At 39.8% G+C, this 19815-nt stretch overlaps 3 protein-coding genes across 3 annotated transcripts; 2 read left to right on the top strand and 1 right to left on the bottom strand.

Annotated features, from left to right (window-relative positions):
* Window positions 1-1465: 1465 nt before the first annotated feature.
* LOC116298551 (uncharacterized) lies at window positions 1466-8065 on the top strand. Its single transcript, XM_089034336.1, has 2 exons — window positions 1466-2294; window positions 7552-8065. Exons 1-2 carry the CDS (start codon window positions 1604-1606, stop codon window positions 8019-8021), a joined length of 1161 nt encoding a protein of 386 aa, XP_088890462.1. The 5' UTR covers window positions 1466-1603; the 3' UTR covers window positions 8022-8065.
* Window positions 8066-14808: 6743 nt separating this feature from the next.
* Window positions 14809-16174, bottom strand: LOC116298549 (CBY1-interacting BAR domain-containing protein 1-like). The gene has a single exon (XM_031707057.2). It carries the CDS (start codon window positions 16050-16052, stop codon window positions 15210-15212), a length of 843 nt encoding a protein of 280 aa, XP_031562917.1. The 5' UTR covers window positions 16053-16174; the 3' UTR covers window positions 14809-15209.
* Window positions 16175-16645: 471 nt separating this feature from the next.
* LOC116298568 (E3 ubiquitin-protein ligase TRIM45-like) lies at window positions 16646-19306 on the top strand. The gene has a single exon (XM_031707083.2). The coding sequence runs from the start codon at window positions 16947-16949 to the stop codon at window positions 18693-18695; it is 1749 nt and encodes a 582-aa protein (XP_031562943.2). The 5' UTR covers window positions 16646-16946; the 3' UTR covers window positions 18696-19306.
* Window positions 19307-19815: the final 509 nt, after the last annotated feature.

Raw genomic sequence — 19815 nt, 5'->3', positions numbered from 1 at the left:
CTAAAACAAAGTGGCAAACGTCAAGAGTTAATCACTCGTGTCAAGGACTGTATCGCCAGTGGAAATCACCATTTACTCGATCATGGAATCGATGATGGAAAATGGCTGAAAGCCAAGGAAGATCGAGAGAATGGATGTAGTTCAGCCCACAACAAATCTCTCGTACCTGATCCACCAGAGAAGAACTGGAGGCTATTTCCTTCGAATAATATTCCATCATTGTTTAACTACGGGCACGTGTATCACTATGCCTTAGAGTCGCTTCCTGCCCGCAGTGATCAGAAGTCAGTCCAACGAAGTGTTTCATTAGTTCTGAGTTTTCCTTTACAATTTCATAAGATACGTTACTAACCACCTTTGTTAATACTTCTCTTGAGTTGATAGCAGCATTTCTCATCATCATGGTTTCGAGTTTAAGGGCCAGTTCGTGCTTGCTTACATCTGTTTGTGTCGCAAAACTCACGACTTTTAGCTGGCTTCTGTAAGTCATCCTCTGGTGTGGGATTTTCATTAAATTCAGTGCTGTTATCAACTTTAGCTTCGTTGATGACTGAAGATGGTTGGTCTTGGCTTGCCTCCGATCGACTTCGTTTACAAGGAACGGCGTCCGCATGTCTTTCACGTGGCGGCTTTCGCTTTCGTCTTGACGCTTTCAATACTTCCCTTTGGCTCAGAGTTGCCTTCAAGGGCACATCGAACTCCTCTGTAGGTCCTGCCTCTCCTGGCCAATGCAAGTAGCATATATATGTGTGTTTTGTGACACGATCTACTGTAAAAGCTTTACCTCGACAACAAGCATTAACCCATCTAGTACATCTCTCGAGTCCTTGGGACTTCTTTGGGAACGGTAGAAATATCGGTTTACCTTCCTGCAATCTCTTCTTTAGCGCCGGGTGAAGCAAATCAGGATATCTAGAATCACTCTTACACTCTCCCCAAAAGCAGTGCTTTGTCGCGACCATTTACAGCACAAAATATTCGACAACAACTATATATTCTTCCCTTCGACTCACTATTCTTTAGCAATGTTTGTCCGACCTTTGCGGGGGGTCCAAAGTTGACGTAATCTATTTTTAGAACGTCCGCGCATCGCTATTAAGACCTCTACGTGTTCACGCTTGAGATGGTTTGTCTGTAACACCTATAAGTATTTCTCTATGCACTGAAATATTAGACGCTGATTGGCTGAGTGAGTGTGACCATATTCTACAGGTAGGTTCAGCATGATCACATGCACAGCCGAGCAGGATGTTAGCAAACGTAATGTCCAAACTCGAGCACGTTACCATTGGGGGCCTCATCAAAAAAGACGACTTGAATGATTCTTATTTTCTACTCGCCTTCTTCGTAATCTCTCCTCCCCAAGCCTCCCCAAAACCCACAAGGAACGCCTGGCTACGCAGGCTATCAATGGCCTGAAGTCGAATCTTCGGTTAGTCTTGTACTATACGCACTTAAGGGAGTGAGCGTTGTGTGACGACACTAATACCGGTTGCGTGGGAGACTAATCTTCGGTTGAACTCGCACAACTCACACAAGCTTGCAACAAGCAGCGAGCAAACGTGATTTCGATTTCAAGCAGCAGGCAAACAGGCAGCGAGCAATGTCCAAACTCAAGCCCATTACCATTGGGAGCCTTATCAAAAAAGACTTAAATGATTCTTATTTTCTACCTGCCTTTCCTTCGTATTCACCGGGATATCGCTTTAACAACGACAAGAAGTACCGTGTATACGACTGTCCTCCGCCTTCCAAGGTTTACAGTACTGTAATCTATCCCTCTGGGTTTCTACCGACAGTAGGAGACGAAGTAGCCACACTAATAGACTACGATCCTCCTGAGTTTCTGCTACGACACTGGAAAACATGGCTTCCAGCCTTCCCTACTGCACGCCTGAAAACCGTGGACGAAGGCTTGAAGGATGATCTACTGATTGTCACCAATGGGCCTATACAGTCTATCCCAGTGCACAAACACTCTATCGACCCTGATGTGCACTATCAGATACTACGGAAGAGTTCATTGCTTGACATCGATGCTCCGTCTCCCAAGAACTTGACTCAAGAGAACCTGTCCTTTCCATGTGTTGTGAAGGTCGATATAAGCTGGTGTGGGCAGGGAGGATGTGTTGTCCATAATGCCAAAGACTTGAACGACGTTCTTAAAGAAATCAGGCAAGAAAATGGTTGGAAAGACACTATTATCTTCCAAGAAATGATCCAAGGTATCAAAGAGGTACCAAGTTTTCAATTTTATTTGCAAAAATCTGGTGACGTTCACTGGATTGGCACAAGTGTTGGGGGCTTTGATGATGACGCTGAAGTTAGCCGGACATTCGCAGAGGTCAAGTTAGATATTAATAAGTGCTACCAAAATTCTCCTGATTTATATATTGATTTTAAAATACTCCATTTCGGTGAGGAATCCAACATGCTTTCTTTCTAAAAAAATCTAATAGCATAATTTTTAATGGTTTTGGCTCCGCATTATAGCAGCCCGCGACACTTAGAAAAATTTTAGCATCTCACTCGAATAACAACTATTTAAATTTTAATAACTTCTGTACGATTCAACCGAATTCCTAGAAAATCATACAACGGACTATCACTACACCACTTAGCCCAGTGCAAAGGTTTTTAGAATTTTTTTGATATTTTTTCTTATGTTTCTGATGCCCTCAATTCAAAAGGTTTTTCACTTAACGCCGAATTCAAACTTGAATAACTCTTCGCCGGATGTTCCATTTTCACTTGTTTTTCCTTCACTACACGCTACAGCGAAAAAAAACCCCAGTGCAAGATATTTGCAGGCTATAAACATGTCGAAAATGCTCGAAAAAAGACTCCGAACTTGGTTCGTTCCGCAAATGACATCCGACACTTCAACTCACGCGAAGTCCACTTCAGACACGCTCGCCTAATTCCAAGTTTAATAACTTCTCTACGGTTCAACTAAAACACCCGAAAATCAATAACCAAACGCTCACTACACCACTTAGCCCAGTGCAAAGGCTTTTGAGATTTTTCCGAGATTTTTTCTTATGTTTTTGATGCCCTCAATTCAAAAGGTTTTTCACTTAACGCCGAATTCAAACTTGAATAACTCTTCGCCGGATGTTCCATTTTCACTTGTTTTTCCTTCACTACACGCTACAGCGAAAAAAGACCCCAGTGCAAGATATTTGCAGGCTATAAACATGTCGAAAATGCTCGAAAAAAGACTCCGAACTTGGTTCGTTCAGCAAATGACATCCGACACTTCAACTCACGCGAAGTCAAAGGCATCAAGCATTCCTTCAATGGCCCTTTAAATATGTTCAACGGATACAATTGTCAATGGCCACTTTTGGAACGGCAATTTTTGGTGACGATACAAAAGAGATTATCACGAAATTGGTAATGCGAATGTTCAGTAAGAAGAAGGGTCTTGGATTGAAAGGAGGTGTGTACTACTCTTTGATCTTACCGAACGAAGCAATGACCAAACTGATCATGGATAGCAAAAACTGCAGCTATGAAGAGGCCACTGGTTTGGGCCGTGGAAAGACTGTAGCTATGGAGACGGAATGCGGAGAGGAGTGGGACAATGTGATGAATCCAAATAGATAATTTATAACAGAGCCAAAAACATGCACAGCCTACAAGAAAAACCAGCAATATAACACTGAAAAACAGTGTGTGCCTTTTATAAGCGAGAAGGCATATTTTACTTCTTTAATTTCATTTTCACCTCGTATCTGTCTTCTCCTTGACGCAAACTTGCCTTTTCATCCTTCATGCGTGAAGGTATATTTTACTTCTTCTCGTATACTTCTCGAGATCGTGCAAGGTTAAGCATGCGAATTCTTTGGTGAAATAATTTACATTCGCAGTCTGCATAATTTCTTTGTACTTCTTGTATTTTTTCAAAAGTCTCTAGAGCTAAAAAACCCGTGAATCAGTTTGGAAAATGGTAATGGAAGCTCGGTTCTCTTTCACGAGCAAAAGGGCGAACGCCACCAACTGAACAGAGAGTAAATAAACATTAAATTTCACCACACAAGATCATGTTCACTCCAACGTTATTGGCGTTGGACAAGATCAAGTCATTAAACAAAGACATCATCAGTGTGAACGACACAAGCTCTTGTTCTATTATAGTGATACTAGTACGATCTCTGATGTACGGAAATACCGCTTTCAACAACATATTTATCACAGTGATAACATTCAGATAACATTCAACAAATAAAATCCTGCTCCTCTAAAAAAATATTTAAAAAGAATCTTGCTAAAACGTTTCCAGTCCAATATTAGCCAGTGATGATATTATTTCTTTTGTTATTTTCACCTAATTATTATGCCTTTCTTCTTTTTTGTCATTATAAATGTATTATTAGCATGTGTGAAAATAGACCCAAGTTATTTATCTTTTTAATGTAATATTTGTGAATAAGCTACCTGACTAGCGCAGCGCGGTTATACTAAAAATAGATGTCACGAGATCGGACCCCCCGCATGACTCAGACAAACAGAACACAAAGGTCATAGTAAATGTAAAGCGGTTTTCATTACGCTCGCTAGTTTCTTTATATTTTCTCGTCGTTTTTTTTGACAAAATGGTCAGTACGAAACATTGCTGCTGGGGAAGATGTAATAGTGATTCAAGATACCCCGATAGACTTCCACTTCTGTTACAAGGAGTTGCATTTGCGTTTGATAGTAATATGAATGACTGTGCTTTAAAAGACATTCGTTGTCTTTTATGTAAAAGCACTGCCTTTTCATGACTTCCTGTGATAGAACAGACTCTTGGATCACACTTTGAATAGTGTGATCATGAAAAACCTTTAGACTCTTAATCTCTAGCAAACCATCTTCTTCCACAAGACCATCAGGAGAACATGCTAGCCAGGGGTATTTGGGATTAACCCACAATCCAGATGCCACAACTTGATGCTTTGTTTGAGCTTGGTATTTCAATATAGCATCGGCTTCATTTTCTAAGCCTCTTGCCATCCAAACAGACTGGTAGTTTTCACTCTCCATATTCCATTTGTAAGATGATATAAACTTCGCACTTCGACTGGCTGCACTTTTGGATCCATCAAGTACAAGTTTTCCAATCTTAACAGCTTCAAGGCATTTGGAGGCGGTTAGTCGAAGCCATCTCTCAGAGTGCCATTTTTCACTTTGGCTCTGTTGCTCTGTGTCAGAAAGTTGGGTGAGTGATGAGGGAGTTAAGTTCTTAACAAGGATTTCTACCTTCTCTCTTAACAAAGGCAAGCAAATATCGTCTACTGAGTAATCATTATATGAAACCTTCAGTTGTGTCGTCCACATAGAAATTTTCCCGGTCTTAGCATTTTCATATTGTAGCCGAGAGACAAAGTTATTGGTCATTGACGATGTTACCTGTCTGTATTGAGGCGGTCGTGGATCGAAATCTATAACTTGAACTTGTGTTTTCTTTTTTTTGGAGGGATATTTGGCATCTGAGAGTCTTTTGGGATTTTTCTTTCTCTTTTTTCCTTTGTTCCATGAACACTCCTGGCTAGTACATGGTGTAGTTACGATATGTCCGTGTTCTTTGACGTGGTCTAATAACAACAACAGCAAAACCGCAACTACGTGGCTGCATCGGCCAAGTTCTGACGCTTTGCATGGCTCACACGATGCATGTATAACTGCGCCACTTTGAATCGATAAAATTATCAATACGTTGTGAGGAAGATCTGTTTTCATTGAGGGCCAAACGTGCGCGCGAAGGAAATAATAATCACTGTTCTTGTTGTCAGTAACGTCGTGTACGAAGCCAGAGTCAACATATTTACGTCCGTTCTTGAAAGGCTTGTCAGTCATATGTCCGAGTCCGTGTCCCTTTGCTTCATCATCACTATCATCAGACGTTTGATCTACGACTTCACTTTCTGATCGTGATGGAAGTGATTCTAAAGCATAGAAATAAACGTGTCCATAGTTGAACTGCGCCGGTATGTCATTGGATGGAAAGTTTTTCCAGCCCGATGTAGGTATTTCAGGGACTTTATTCTTTGGCTCTTTGATTATTTTTCCGTCCTTGCTGTATTCCTTGGATACCTTAATATCGAGCCACCTACCTCCATCTATACTCGGATCAAGAATGCGGTAATTTCCAGCGTTTATACAATCCTGAACACGTGCGAGCAGTTCGCTACGCTTTCCAGTGACTTTTAGGCCTCTGCATTTAAGCCAACGCTTTAACTGGTAGACAGTATAGTTTCCCGGGTCAGCATCAAACCTGGATCCAGGAACTCCATCATTTTCAGTCAAGTTTGTAGCTGTTTTAAGTGGATTTAGATACGAAGTATTTATATTTGCAGTCATTCCTCTTCTACTGAGATGGTTTGTTTGTCTGAGTCACGCGAAAGGTATCATATTTCGTGACGTAATAACCGCGCTGCGCTCTTGATTAGTTGTTTGATTACTTAAGGTAACCTAACACCTTCTTCTTTTTTTCTATTATTATCTGTAAAATGCAATAAGCATATCTGGATGTGGTGTAAATAAATAACATTCATTCATTCAGAAAAATAAGCTTAAATAGGAAGTTTAATTCCATTTTCACCTCGTATCTGTCTTCTCCTTGACGCAAACTTGCCTTTTCGTCCTTTTTCTGTGCTTACTGAAGCTTAAAACTTTTCAGCGACGTCAGGTGAGTTACATTAAATCAATTGAGTTCAGATTCCTTTTGAGTTCGCGGATCGACCTGTTTCGAAAATGCGTAACACCTTTCTGTAGGTCTACGGCGAACAGTGTGTGCCTTTTATATGCGAAAAGGCATATTATAGCTTCTTCTCGTGTACTCTATCTTTCTTTGTTCAACAATCATATGACAACGCGTTGCAGATCGCGAGCTTAACGGCGTTAAGTGAAAAATTGATTTTCGGGTGTTTTAGTTGAACCGTAGAGAAGTTATTAAACTTGGAATTAGGCGAGCGTGTCTGAAGTGGACTTCGCGTGAGTTGAAGTGTCGGATGTCATTTGCGGAACGAACCAAGTTCGGAGTCTTTTTTCGAGCATTTTCGACATGTTTATAGCCTGCAAATATCTTGCACTGGGGTTTTTTTTCGCTGTAGCGTGTAGTGAAGGAAAAACAAGTGAAAATGGAACATCCGGCGAAGAGTTATTCAAGTTTGAATTCGGCGTTAAGTGAAAAACCTTTTGAATTGAGGGCATCAAAAACATAAGAAAAAATATCAAAAAAATTCTAAAAACCTTTGCACTGGGCTAAGTGGTGTAGTGATAGTCCGTTGTATGATTTTCTAGGAATTCGGTTGAATCGTACAGAAGTTATTAAAATTTAAATAGTTGTTATTCGAGTGAGATGCTAAAATTTTTCTAAGTGTCGCGGGCTGCTATAATGCGGAGCCAAAACCATTAAAAATTATGCTATTAGATTTTTTTAGAAAGAAAGCATGTTGGATTCCTCACCGAAATGGAGTATTTTAAAATCAATATATAAATCAGGAGAATTTTGGTAGCACTTATTAATATCTAACTTGACCTCTGCGAATGTCCGGCTAACTTCAGCGTCATGTTTTGATGGACTTGTTTGGACAGGCTCAGTCGTCGATTGGAATAAACAAGACTATTATAAGAACCTTGTGTACGATGAGTTCGTTGTTCCTGTTGTAAAATACCTTCATAAACAAGGCTACTTTGGTCTGGTTACCATTGAGATCTTGATCACTGATCATGGAATGTACTTAGTAGACATGAACCCTAGAGTTGGTGGGGAGACATCTCAATTACTCCTAGCCCCCTATATGGCACAGTTCAATCTCACTGTCTCAAGCTTTCGAGTCATGAACATTGCTTCTAAAACATCAGCATCGCATGTGATAGAAAAGGCAAACGACATCAATAATACTCACGAAGGAAAAGTTATAGTTTTGTCTGCAGCTGATGTGGACGAGAAAGGTTGTATGTTCGATGTGTGTGTTTTTGCTAAAACACTAGATGAAGTAGATGCCCTTTGCCATAAAGTTAGCACATTTTGAGTTTGAGCTTGTAAAGATTGTCGTTCTAAAATCACTTAAAGTGCTCTTGTGTTCTCCTTTGTCAGTGCTTTAAGCCTTCACAGGGCAACCTAACACATAGTCTTCCTCGCATCCGTTTTTAGTGTCGGTCGTTGCGTGACGACCGAAACTAAAAACGGATGCGAGGGAGACTACCTAACACCATAACTCTCTATATACTTAGCTTATCAATCAATCAATCGATCAATTTTAAAGTGCTCATAAGCCTTTACACAATATTTTCAGAATTGATTCTTTAAATAGTGAATATGTTATAATGACTAGAGATTTTACTTTACTAGACCAGTTATTGTTGTTTGTTGCTAATGACTCTCTATATACAATTGCTGACCGTTTATGGCGGTTCTCGAGTTTTGTTATGTTTAACCAAAACCAGAGTTAATAGCCAAAACTTAACTGATCTTAATTTTGCATCTAGATTTATGGGAAGTTGACCTAATTCGGCTAGACAAGCAGAATTGGTAGCCTTTCTTCCAACCATTTTGCAAAATTTTATATGAACTGACTCAATTAGATTGCCAGCCTTCATATTGTCTGTGCCATGTAATGAAGAAAATCTTTTACAATTCTGATTATTGAATATTAAGTAATAATTAATAATTAATGAATATGGATTAATAATGTTAATTAATAATGTCAATTTCCAAAACAAGGTTTAAAAAGAATACCTTGCCTGAACTTTGATAAATTATATAATTCCTAGGCTGAATCGTATTGTTGAAAGCCGAGCCTTAATAATACAATGCCGATGTTGACAAAATAAGGAGTGTTGCTACTTATAATGCCCTTAGTTAAAAAGGAGATTCGAGTCAAACCATAGTCAGAGCTTCAGCATACATCTCTTATTGTTAACTTATGGGACACAATTTGTCCCAAAACAACGGGGTACTGTTTATATTCCTCCTTCTAGCATAATTCAACACACTAATTCCAATTCCATCTGTATGAGTTAGCCATGCCCAGACTTAGATCAGCCCATAATTTGTAGGTTTCGATCTGTAAGTTAGCCGTGCCCTGACTTTGATTAGCCTAGAAATTGTTTCAGGGTAGCCCAGTCTGCAGACCAGCTGTTCTTGTGGGTTTGTGAAAGAATCGGGGTTTTGGGGTTCCTGATTCAACTACGTTCTCGCTCGTTCCAAATTTCCAAAGTTTCCCCAAAATCCCAGTTTTATCCCGAATCCAAAAGAACACCTGCTTTGCAGGCTAAGGGTAGCCAAGCCGCGCTGACTTTGATAAGCCCAGAGGTTGTTTCAGTGCTCGCTTTCTGTGAGCTTAATCAGTCAATCCGCGCTGACTTTGATCAGTCCAGAGGTTGTTTCAGGATTTGATTTGTGAGTTACCCGTGCCCTAGCTTTGATCAGTCCAGAGTTTTTTTTATGCAGGATAGCGTTAAAATTTAAAGCCTTCTTTGGCCATCTGTTTCGTAACACATGGTTCGAGAAAGACGACTAACAAACCACAAGAAAGGTACGTCTCTAACCACAAACTATCGTCACCAGGCAACCACTTGTTTGGACAAACTTCCATTTTTCTCATTGTTTCATAGCATTTTCAACACGCCGAACGATGCAGTACAGCATTTTTTCCCTTTTTTAAACGTTTTTCCAGAGGTTTGACGGTATCAAGACAAACTGCAAGTAATCAAAGGCCTCATCAAACCCAATTGTGACTAAGTTGGTAAGTGGTTCCCCGGAAAAAGGCATTACATAGTTTTCTTTTATATCCTAACGGCGCCCTTGTTTCAAATCCCTCCGGTAAATTTCACTGAACGCTCTTGACAGGAAGCACAGATAGAAAGAGGTCCGGATATAGTGCTTACAATGGGCTAGGCTATTAATAGCAGTAGTGGTCTTCTGAACATTTCTAAACAGAGGCGAATCAATACGAATTCGTAAAAGGGGGCCTTATTGGTGACTATACGATGAAAGACAATATCATCCTTATTGGATACAACTGCGAAATTATTTAACGAATAATTATCAAGTCCAATGTATAGGATATAAAATGTAATCAAGCGAAATTGTAGAGTTTTATTATATCTGTCAATTTAAATGGCATTTGAGGCTTGGATTGCGTTTGAATAATATCCTCGGATTAACAAAGGGGGCAAATTAACCTCTCTTTTAAACACCTACAATATCCTTTTATTTTAAGTGTTCTAGAAATATTTGCATAAATCAAACGGCATTGAGCAAAAGATGACATCACCAGAAGATGAATTGGTTCAATCTTCGCTGCTTGAAATCGAGGCTATCATCCGGGACCTCCACTGGACTGTAACCAATGGTTACTACATGGGGTATGAGTTAGGATACATGAAGGGCGTCCTGGAGCATCTTTTACATGAGCACCCTAATGTGAAAACCAGAGGGGATTACTTGAAAGGCTATTTGAATGGTTATGGTCAGGGATTGTTGTATTTGGTGCGAAGTAATGCATTAGGAAGGCCTGGAGAGCGACATGGGTATGATGGAATGACGCCTGGAGTGACACATGATAACAAGACGAGGGATACAACAGAGAGAACGGTGGTGTCGAGGGATGGTTATGGCCAGGAGAGAGAGTCTTTAGAGGACAAGGCGTTCAATGATGAATGCGTGTTGCGCATAACTAAGTCAACTCTCAATAAAAAAAAGGCAACTGAAGGATAACTTTTTAAACCATGAATGTTATGTTGAATGTGATAAGTCAATAGTCATGTACTTACGTACGCGATTTATATTTGAATTCTTACACGGACTCAATAGTCTGAGCTCCGCAGCCGACATAAGTTTCTCCACTGAAGAGGATCTGGGACCGAACCTTATATATGACGGCTGTGGGACCTCTGCGGAGTATTCTCATTTCTAAACCCTACTCATTAGCCGAATATTGCCGATTTTTGATGAGGAAGCTCTGGGTACGAGATAACGAGAATGGGCTGCGGCGTAGACTAAATCATATGTGACACGAGATATCTCACATGTTTTGTGAACGAGGTTTTTCGACCAATTTCCTCATTTATCGATCATTCCTAAATTCCGATGGTAATTCAAATAAATGCCGCAAAGATATTATTGCGTTAGGGACCGTTCATTTTTTACCGGGAGGGGGGCGGGGGCTGGTGGTTTTGAGGGGGGTGCCACCGGAAAAAAAATTGCCCAAAATGAGGGGGGAGCAAACGTGAGGCATTGAGAGGGGGGCTACGCTTTTTATTAACATTCTTTTCCTTAATAAATCTTTATTTCAGTCGATATAGAAATTAAAACAGGAACAATGTGCTATGAATGTGTAAAAATAAATGTCTATAATATATATTAATAATGAAAGCGGTGATATAGCTACATCAGCAGTCCATTAAAAGTCTTCCTCCTCACTCTCGCCACCTTCATCAGTGCCAGCACCATCGTCACCATCGCTGTATTCATTTTCATCAGTATCATCATTGACATCGTCCTCACTGTCATGTAAACCAACTTTCAATATGGGCATCAGTATTTAAATTGGTGTCCTGCTCTTCAGAATAAAGGTGAGAGAAGACTTCATCCGCTATCTTTTTTCGTAAATTTGTGAGCAGTCTACTAGCCGCTGCATTTGTGAGGTGATTTGCAACTATATTTCAGCGACACACTTTGCATCTATGCCGCCTTTCACCGAAGCAATGTTTTCGACAGCAATGAATAGTTCGGGGACCTTGATGGATGGAGGGTAAGAAAAGAACTTGGGGAGTTCAGCATCTATTGGATTTGATATACAAATACTGTACTTGGCAAGTTGATTCCCGCGTCCAGACCAGCTCATATCTACTTTGACCAAACAGGGGAAAGAGACTGCATTCACGTTCATAAAGTGTTTCGGGCACGTCACACCAACCTCGGGGATACTGCTCTTCAACTGTACTCTATAGAGGACATCTGGGTCAACGCTATGTTTGTTATCTGGAATAACTTGCATTGATCCGGTGGTTACGATCGGTACATGATCTTGAAGCCCCTCGTCGATGGTTTTGATATCTGCAGTAGGGAAATCAGGAAGCCATTTCTTCCAATGATGTCTCAAAAACGACGGAGGCTGTTGGTCCAACAATATGGGCACCTCATCTCCCGCCGTAGGGACGTTACGGAAGGGAAAAATAAAGTGCATGAAGGCTTCGGAAGGCGGAGGGCAGTCAAACACACGATATTTCTTGTCGTTGTTAAATTTATACCCTGGTAAGTGCGAGGAGGGCCAATACGGCAAATAATAAGCATCTTTAAGGTCCTTTTTGATGAGGCTACCAGTGGTAACGACCTTAATGTTGGACATCCTTTCCCCAAACCGTCTGTTCAACTAGATTATTCCTGCAGACCAGGTCGCCCTTTTTGAAGCAAATATTTGACATGTTGTCTGAATGTTCAGGTATAGACAGGACTTACCAAACAGGAGTAAACTAGTTATATAGAAGACGTGGTGGGCGGCTAAGGAGATGAGGGAGGTATTTATTACTGTTTGTTACGTAAAAAGGTTGCCAAGGTTGCCAAACAGGTTTGTGCTAGTTATGGAGATAAAGCACAGGTAACCCTTACAGAAAAAAGCTTCGAATTCACCCGTGTGATCTACTTTTATTATTAGGGATTGTTTTGTCTAGAGACACACGTGCTTAGGAATTAAGCGTGGGCCAGAGTCTCACAAGTGAATAGTTAAATGGGGTGAAAAACAAATTGTAATAGTAAACCTTTTTGCTTTAACATTATTTGTGAAGTTCGTGCAAGCTAAAATATTAGTTGACAACGAAGATCGTACGAAATGGAAATTGCTTTTGTTCAAAGCAAGCATGTTGGACGTCTTGCATCCCCCCGGCCTTACAGTCAAACCAGGTCAAGCGTGCTCCTCAAGAGTTCATTATATATTCATTTAATTATATGATTATTTGAATCGTAAACGTAAACGAATATTCAAAACATTATTCAATTGCTGGAATCTGTGCATCACGTTCTAACGCCCTTTCAATGAAGAACTCACGCTATTAAGAAAATAAATGTTTGTAGTATATGCCACAGGCAGCCCAAGCAATGTTCCTGTGTGTACAATTTACAGCCTGCGTTGCATCAGGGACTTTTTTCGTAAAGTACGAAGAAAATTCCGGATGCAACGCGGGCTAACAATTTACTGTAAATGTATATCTGCTAAAATATAAAAGTAAGGTTTATTTTATATAAATTTTGACAAAATTTTGACATGTCGTTCAATGTGTTTTAGTTAGTGACCTTATAAAGTTGGAGCTCGATCCGAAGCTTATTTGCCGAGATTTCAACACATTTTCCTTATCTCTAATAAGGGAACACACATCAAACAATATGTCAAAGTTACGGTTTTTCTATTTTCAAACGTTAAAGAACTGTTCTTTTGGATAACGTGAAAATATCAGTTGCGCAAAAAGGTCACTAGAAAACCAGATGGAGGAAAAAATACAATGGTAAGTCCCCTTTACGACGTTCACCTTTCCTGGTGCCATCTAGTTGAAAAGTAGCCGTGCCTTTGCTTCGAGGCGAGATGAATGGTGAGCTTTCCAAAGTGTTTAACCTGTGGAAAGAGCTGTGAAAGGGGCTATTCTAAATTATACTGATCTATAGCCACTGTGTTGAATCGCGGACACGTGACTGAGAGGAGGTCGATTTGTGAGAACGTCTTCAAGGCGCAATTACAATTAGAAATTTGTCTTGCAACGGCGTTACGACACAAAATGCATGGAGTATTGCAGCGTTTAAACTACAGCACAATTTGAAAAAAAAAATGTTGTGAGACAAGTTGCAGCACTGAATTAATCGTTTCTACTTTTGGAAACGATTGCGTCTCCGTTGCAAGTTACATAGAAAATTGCCCTGTTTATTCGCGCCTTCAGAGAAGTCCAAAAAATTTTAATTTTGTTTATCAGTCAGGAACAAGGGCGTAATGGCGGCAAAATTAGTAAGTGGTCAAGACCACACGCGGTATGCCACTGGTAAGGAATACCATCACTAACCCCTGGATGCGATGTTGTCGGCTAATAGGAATAGTTCGCCTCAAGGAATGGAAAACTGAATGTCAATCGCCACTGAAGACAAGTTCGTAGAACGTATTAGAAAGGGAACGTCTTCAGTCCAGTTCATTACCAGTTTTGGCAATATTCAGGACGTCACAAGATGACAGCAGAAACACTTTGCCGGACCTATCCTCCTCCGCAGGCATCTCTCTAGACCTCTCTATCTCTCCCCAAGGATAGCCATGCCGGACCCTTTTTTGGTCTTTAGCGCCAATAGGCTAGGAAACCCATCGAAACTTTATGCTCTCAAAAGTGTTTATACTCAGGACTTTCATTTCCATCAAACATTGAAGGAGGCCTCATCGTTGCAATAGTGCCTAACGACGCAGTTCTGAAAAAAAGCGTTTTTTAGGGAAGACAGCATGCAGACCGTTCCAGATACGCAAAATGTTATTTATATACGCAAAGAGTTAAATCTACCATCCAATTCCTCTCATAAGGAGAACTTCCCTTCATTTTTCCTTTTATTTATTTATTTATTTTTCTTTTTTCTTTCTTTCTTTTTTTTTTTAAGTAAAAAAAATCTTTCAACCGGCTTTGTGCGTTAGTTGAGCGTTGCGTGAGGTAACGTACCGCATGACCTGTTGCCAAAACAAGTATGCTTATCTTAACAGACAATCGATTTAGGCTCTAAACGAATAATGAAACAAAAAAAAAAAAAAAAAACAAACAAACATTAATTCTACATTCCATCTAGGGAAATCATAATCAAGTACCAACGCATTTTATTCTATATAATTTCTTAGGCTATAAAAAAAAAATTTCTTTTAAATTTTGGTAATAAATGCACTTTGGTATCTAGGTGACACTTTGCTAATATTTACATAAAGATAAAATTTATTCATCTCAATAAATATTCTGTTGAATTCGTGTTAAAATCTTTCCAACGCATCAATCCTGTAGTCAATGATGATTTCATTTTATATAGTTTTTTTTACTAGGCTAGAAATTATACAGTTCGCCAAGTTGATGAATTTTCTCTTTACTATGTATTATACTAATTATATATTTTTAGCGTGGTTGTAATATAAAATCTTTTACGGATTAAAAGTACTCTTGTAGATCTCTTTCTGGGCGAGTTTGTAGTTGATAAACGATAGTTAACTTCCTCATAATGTTCTGTTTAGATCATCTTCTTCTTCTATAACATTCTCTAGCGACGGTGTACTGTTATACCGACCAACAGACGAAAGAGCAGGAGCCGAGCCCCAAGTCGGTGGTTTGACAAGCAATGATTGATTAAACCGATCGAGATCTTGGTTTTCATCGATGTTATGTATGGCTTGGTAGGCCCTGGTGTATACCTCTAAAGCACGTGCACAGAATTCCATTTCCCCACGAACGAATTCACTGAAAATCTTCTTAACATCGCGCATTTTTTGAACCTCAAATTCATTCATTTGCTGCCGAAGAATTTGTAGAGATCGATTTGCCTCACCGGAGGCTTTTTGAAATTCTGCTTGGGCTTTAGAGATGCGGCTTCTATTACCCGATTGAGTTTGTGCCTTCTCCAAAGTATTGAAACTCTTTACTTCCTTAGTACAAAGAGAGGAGCTGTTCTTGACATCATTTCGAGCTTGTTTGCACTTAGTTTCGTAAACTACCAGCCCTTCCACGAGTTGATCCTCGAGGCGATGAACGTGAGCGTCTCTGTAATCTTGAACAGCAGCTAGACAATCCGCGAAGATGTTAAGTCCTTCTTTCATCGATTGGGACTCGTTTTCTGCATACGTAGCCACTGCTTTATGCAACGCGTCGCCTTTGTCGCGCAGTTTCGCCGTTCCAACTGCATATCGCTGTAAAACAGTGGAGAGTTTGGGAAAGTGAGTCTCAACGGTCGTAATATTCTGATCCACTACCTTTGTTTGTTGTTCTGTAGCTTTTAATGAGGCTTTGAGATCAGGAAGCGAGCCAGTGAAGTTTCTTTCATCTCTAGCTTGTAGTCGGGCCATATTCTTGTTAAAATGCTCTACAAGAAGATAATCAACGGGAAAGAGTCTTTGTTCGTAAAAAAAATTCGCGTGTTATTCTTTTTCAAAAGAATAATAATCAGTCCCTCGCAATACAAGCCACCGATAGAGGCTGGGCACTATTTTTATGGCAGAGCGGAGACTGTAAAAGAGTCTTAGTCTTTTGAAGTATTTGTTTCCCACAATTCCTTGAGAACAGTTTCTTCCGGACAATTTTCAAAGACATTTGCCTAGAAATGTTTTATAATATTTCTATAAAGTCTTCGTAATCAAAGACAACTTCAGCGAATCTGAAGAAGAAATCCAAAGATTATTAGCTCACATCAATTTGCTGAAAATAACGTTAATTGGTTTATGGTGTGAAAAAATAACCATTTTTATAATGTATAATTAATGGCCAATTTCTACGAGAGAATTTGATAATATCAATCAATATCAGCGCATTTTGCTTTAATTTTCTAAGTGTAAGTGGTTACTCTTCTAGTCATTGCGTACCTGTCGGCCAAGTATAAACACGTTGCATAATTCATACGAGAGTCCGCGAGAGCTTAGGAACCACACGAAAAGTACTGCCAGAATTCTGATGAATTAAGAATCAGGACAACCAAACTATCCACATTCATAGGAAAAGGATTTCTTTCAAGGAAAATTGAAAGCTTTGAGTTGCTATTTCACGAGGACGTTTTGTAAAGGGAATGTATGTCATAGGGAGGAGCTGGCTTATTATCAACAAAAACCAAACAGATAAAAAGCGTTTCTATTATTAACTTGGCTTCTTACTTCCATCATCAAAAATACTGGCTTTTGTGTCCAATGAGAGCTTCAAATCTCGCTCTGACGGGTACATTGGGAGCCGGCTAAGAATTCAGACCCAAAATGGCGACCGACGTGGGCAAGTTGATTAATCTTCACGAAGAAATTCCTGAAGAAGTTTGGTGTAGATATTGTAATGGCATTTACAGAAGCCCTCTACTTTTACCCTGTTTACATTCATTCTGTAAAAAGTGCGTGGAGGATATTCGAAAGTCCCAGCAAGGGAGGCTGACTTGTCCAGTTTGTTTGACAGATGTTGAGGGTGACTTTGAATCACTGTTACCAAATTCATTGGCGCAGAGGAGGGTGGAAGAGCTGGAGAAGAAGAAATCTTCAAAGAGGAATGAGCCTTGTGGAGGCTGCGAGGGTCGACCTAAGAATGCGCAGTCCCGGTGCACGGAATGTGAAGAGTTTCTATGCGATGACTGCATCCAAGCTCACCGAAGAGTCAAATTTACCAAAGACCATGAAATACTTTCGTTCCAAGAGATTTTGGAACGAGAGCTCAAGCTGAAAAAAGAAACCACGGGTCTTAATTGTCAAATACATAGCAATGAAGTGCTCGATAGATTCTGCGTGACTTGTGATGTTACTATTTGTAAAGAATGCCAACGCAGTATTCATTCAGATGGAAGCATACATAAACATTCTACAATGGGGGACGTATTTGATTCATCCAAATCTTCTATAGGGGAATCATTAAATAAGACTCGGGAGCGAATTCCCGAGCTGCAAAAAGCTGTTTACGAGATTATAAAAACTTATGGACGCGTGCAAAACAGAGTGGAAGAAATTACTTGGCAGATACGCCAAACGTCACGCCATCTTATCCAAGCGATAAAAGACAGAGAACACCAATTGATAAAAGAACTTCATGAAGTTCAAGAAAGACGTTGCGACGTATTGATAGGAGAGAAAGAAATCATGGAAAGAAAACTTGTTCAGACAATTGATGGATGTGACTTTGCGGACGATATTTTAAGACAGGATCGTCAGAACGAGATACTAACGTTTAAGAAAATCATTAGTGGAAGACTTGAGAACCTGCGAGTTGAAAAACCCGAGGTGAAACCAGAAAAAATGAGAATAACATTTGAGGCGAAGGAGGAACCTGTGGTTCGCGCCATTAAAGACGCGTTTGGTAGTTTACAAGTAGAATTCGCGCCACCTGCTAAAAATACCATGACATCATCTTCTAATAATAATACCGCTGGCTCGGACAAAAGCAAACCTGAGTCTGCGCAAGAGGGCGAGGGTTCGAGCTCAGCTAGTGTTAAAGCCTCCGTTAGTGAACCTGTGCTTAATATCCTAGAAGAAAGGGAAGCTACAAAAGAGAAGAAAAATAAAAGACGTTTCAGCTTGCCACCAGTGATAGGAAAGAAAGGTGCGAAAGCCGTTACTGCGGCTAGGAATGCTGCGACTTTCACAGTAACTACCATGGATCATAAGAGCAAGCGAAAGGAAGTTCAAGTAAAGTTAGAAACACCTAATGATAGTGTGATTAGTGCGCATGTACTAGATAATAAAGACGGTACCTATACGGTATTCTATTGCCCCAAGACCCCAGGGGAACATACGGTGTTTGTCAGTCTTTCGAGTAAGAACATAAAGCACGGTACTCGCATACTCAACATAAGTGGATCGTTTCAAGGAATGCAGAGCGAGGAGCTAGCTTTGGCATGTAAGGTTCTTTGTTTGATTCGATGGCAGATTACCCCAGGGATGCTTCAGAAGAAACTCGATAAAGTTGTACCAAACCCGAAGGTTACTTTTAAGGAATTAAAACACCCGGTAGGGGATTCGACTGCCTGATAGTTTATCTGCGCAATGATGCGCATTATTTTCTACAAAGTTTTTATTCATTACGCAATTTCAAACACCTTGTTTTAAAACGAATTGAAACAGGTTACGCAGTAATGCTCGCGTCAGCTTCTATTCTTTTTGCTTCCGCGTGACTTGGGCATCATTGCGTACGCATCAGCGATTTCGTATGACTTGCGTGTTACTTGCGCATCACGTGCACATCGCTTGTGCAACTTCGATTTTCTTCTTGCGGGACAAAAGAGTAGGTATTGTACATCTCTGGCTACCTGTTCTTTTTATCTAATGTGCTAACACCAGTTTGCCCATTTCTGATATTTCCCGTTAATTCCCTTCTATGGATATGTAAATGAAATGTTAGTCTTCAAATTGAACAGCAGTAAATATCGGTCTCTAACAAAGCCTGAAGGATATGAAATCTAATCTCTGCTACTGAATGGTCAAAGGGAATTCACTCTTTATACTCCATCCCGTCCCCTCCCAGAATCTGGTTCTTTGGGGGGAACAGTCTTTTACCTGCGACAAAAATATTGATGCGCGTTGCTTATACATTTTCAGTTTAGATTTATCGCAATAAATAGATCTTTTAGTTTTATTCTCCTATTCATTAAAGAAATTCCATTTTACTATTTAATCCTACTAAGAAATCATATATATACTTGCTATATTTTTATAGAGTATGTTTATATACAATATTGTATATAGAAAATTATCAATTTGACAACCTTTTTTAGTTTCATAATTTTGTTGTATTAATATAATAGTAAAGCAAGTCTTCATCAGAAGTGGTTATCATATAATAAAACATTGAATCAAACCCAGGTTGTCCTCTCCCCACCCCCGTGAGTATAAAATTGTTACCTTGGAATAACACAAGGCAGCAATGTAAGGGGTGATTATTAACTGCGCTTTCACGTAAAACAAAGCAAAGGTTTGCTTGCGAACGAACGACGAATAAGCTAGGAAATGCCAAAAATTATAAGATAGATTAATAGAAAGTATGATAACATTGGGTACAAGAATATTCGAGCATTTAAAACTAAATAACACATATTGGCCGACGCAAGCGCGCAGTCAATATGCATATGCGTCGGCTATAAATACCGCACAT

Source organism: Actinia tenebrosa, unplaced genomic scaffold (genome assembly GCF_029948245.1).
Source record: "Actinia tenebrosa isolate PJP-AT-01 unplaced genomic scaffold, QUT_ActTen_1.0 PGA_scaffold2__45_contigs__length_23673736, whole genome shotgun sequence".
Classification (NCBI taxonomy): domain Eukaryota; kingdom Metazoa; phylum Cnidaria; class Anthozoa; order Actiniaria; family Actiniidae; genus Actinia; species Actinia tenebrosa.
The sequence above is the reverse complement of the archived record's forward strand: the minus strand, read 5'-3'. Positions and strand labels throughout refer to the sequence as shown.

Bases quoted from the DNA above. Each gene is read 5' to 3' on its own strand.
- LOC116298551 (XM_089034336.1), top strand. From the start codon at position 1,604: ATGTCCAAACTCAAGCCCATTACCATTGGGAGCCTTATCAAAAAAGAC. The intron at 2,295-7,551 runs GTGTTGGGGGCT...GGCTAACTTCAG, and splicing joins CGTTCACTGGATTGGCACAA to CGTCATGTTTTGATGGACTT.
- LOC116298549 (XM_031707057.2), bottom strand. From the start codon at position 16,052: ATGGCCCGACTACAAGCTAGAGATGAAAGAAACTTCACTGGCTCGCTT.
- LOC116298568 (XM_031707083.2), top strand. From the start codon at position 16,947: ATGGCGACCGACGTGGGCAAGTTGATTAATCTTCACGAAGAAATTCCT.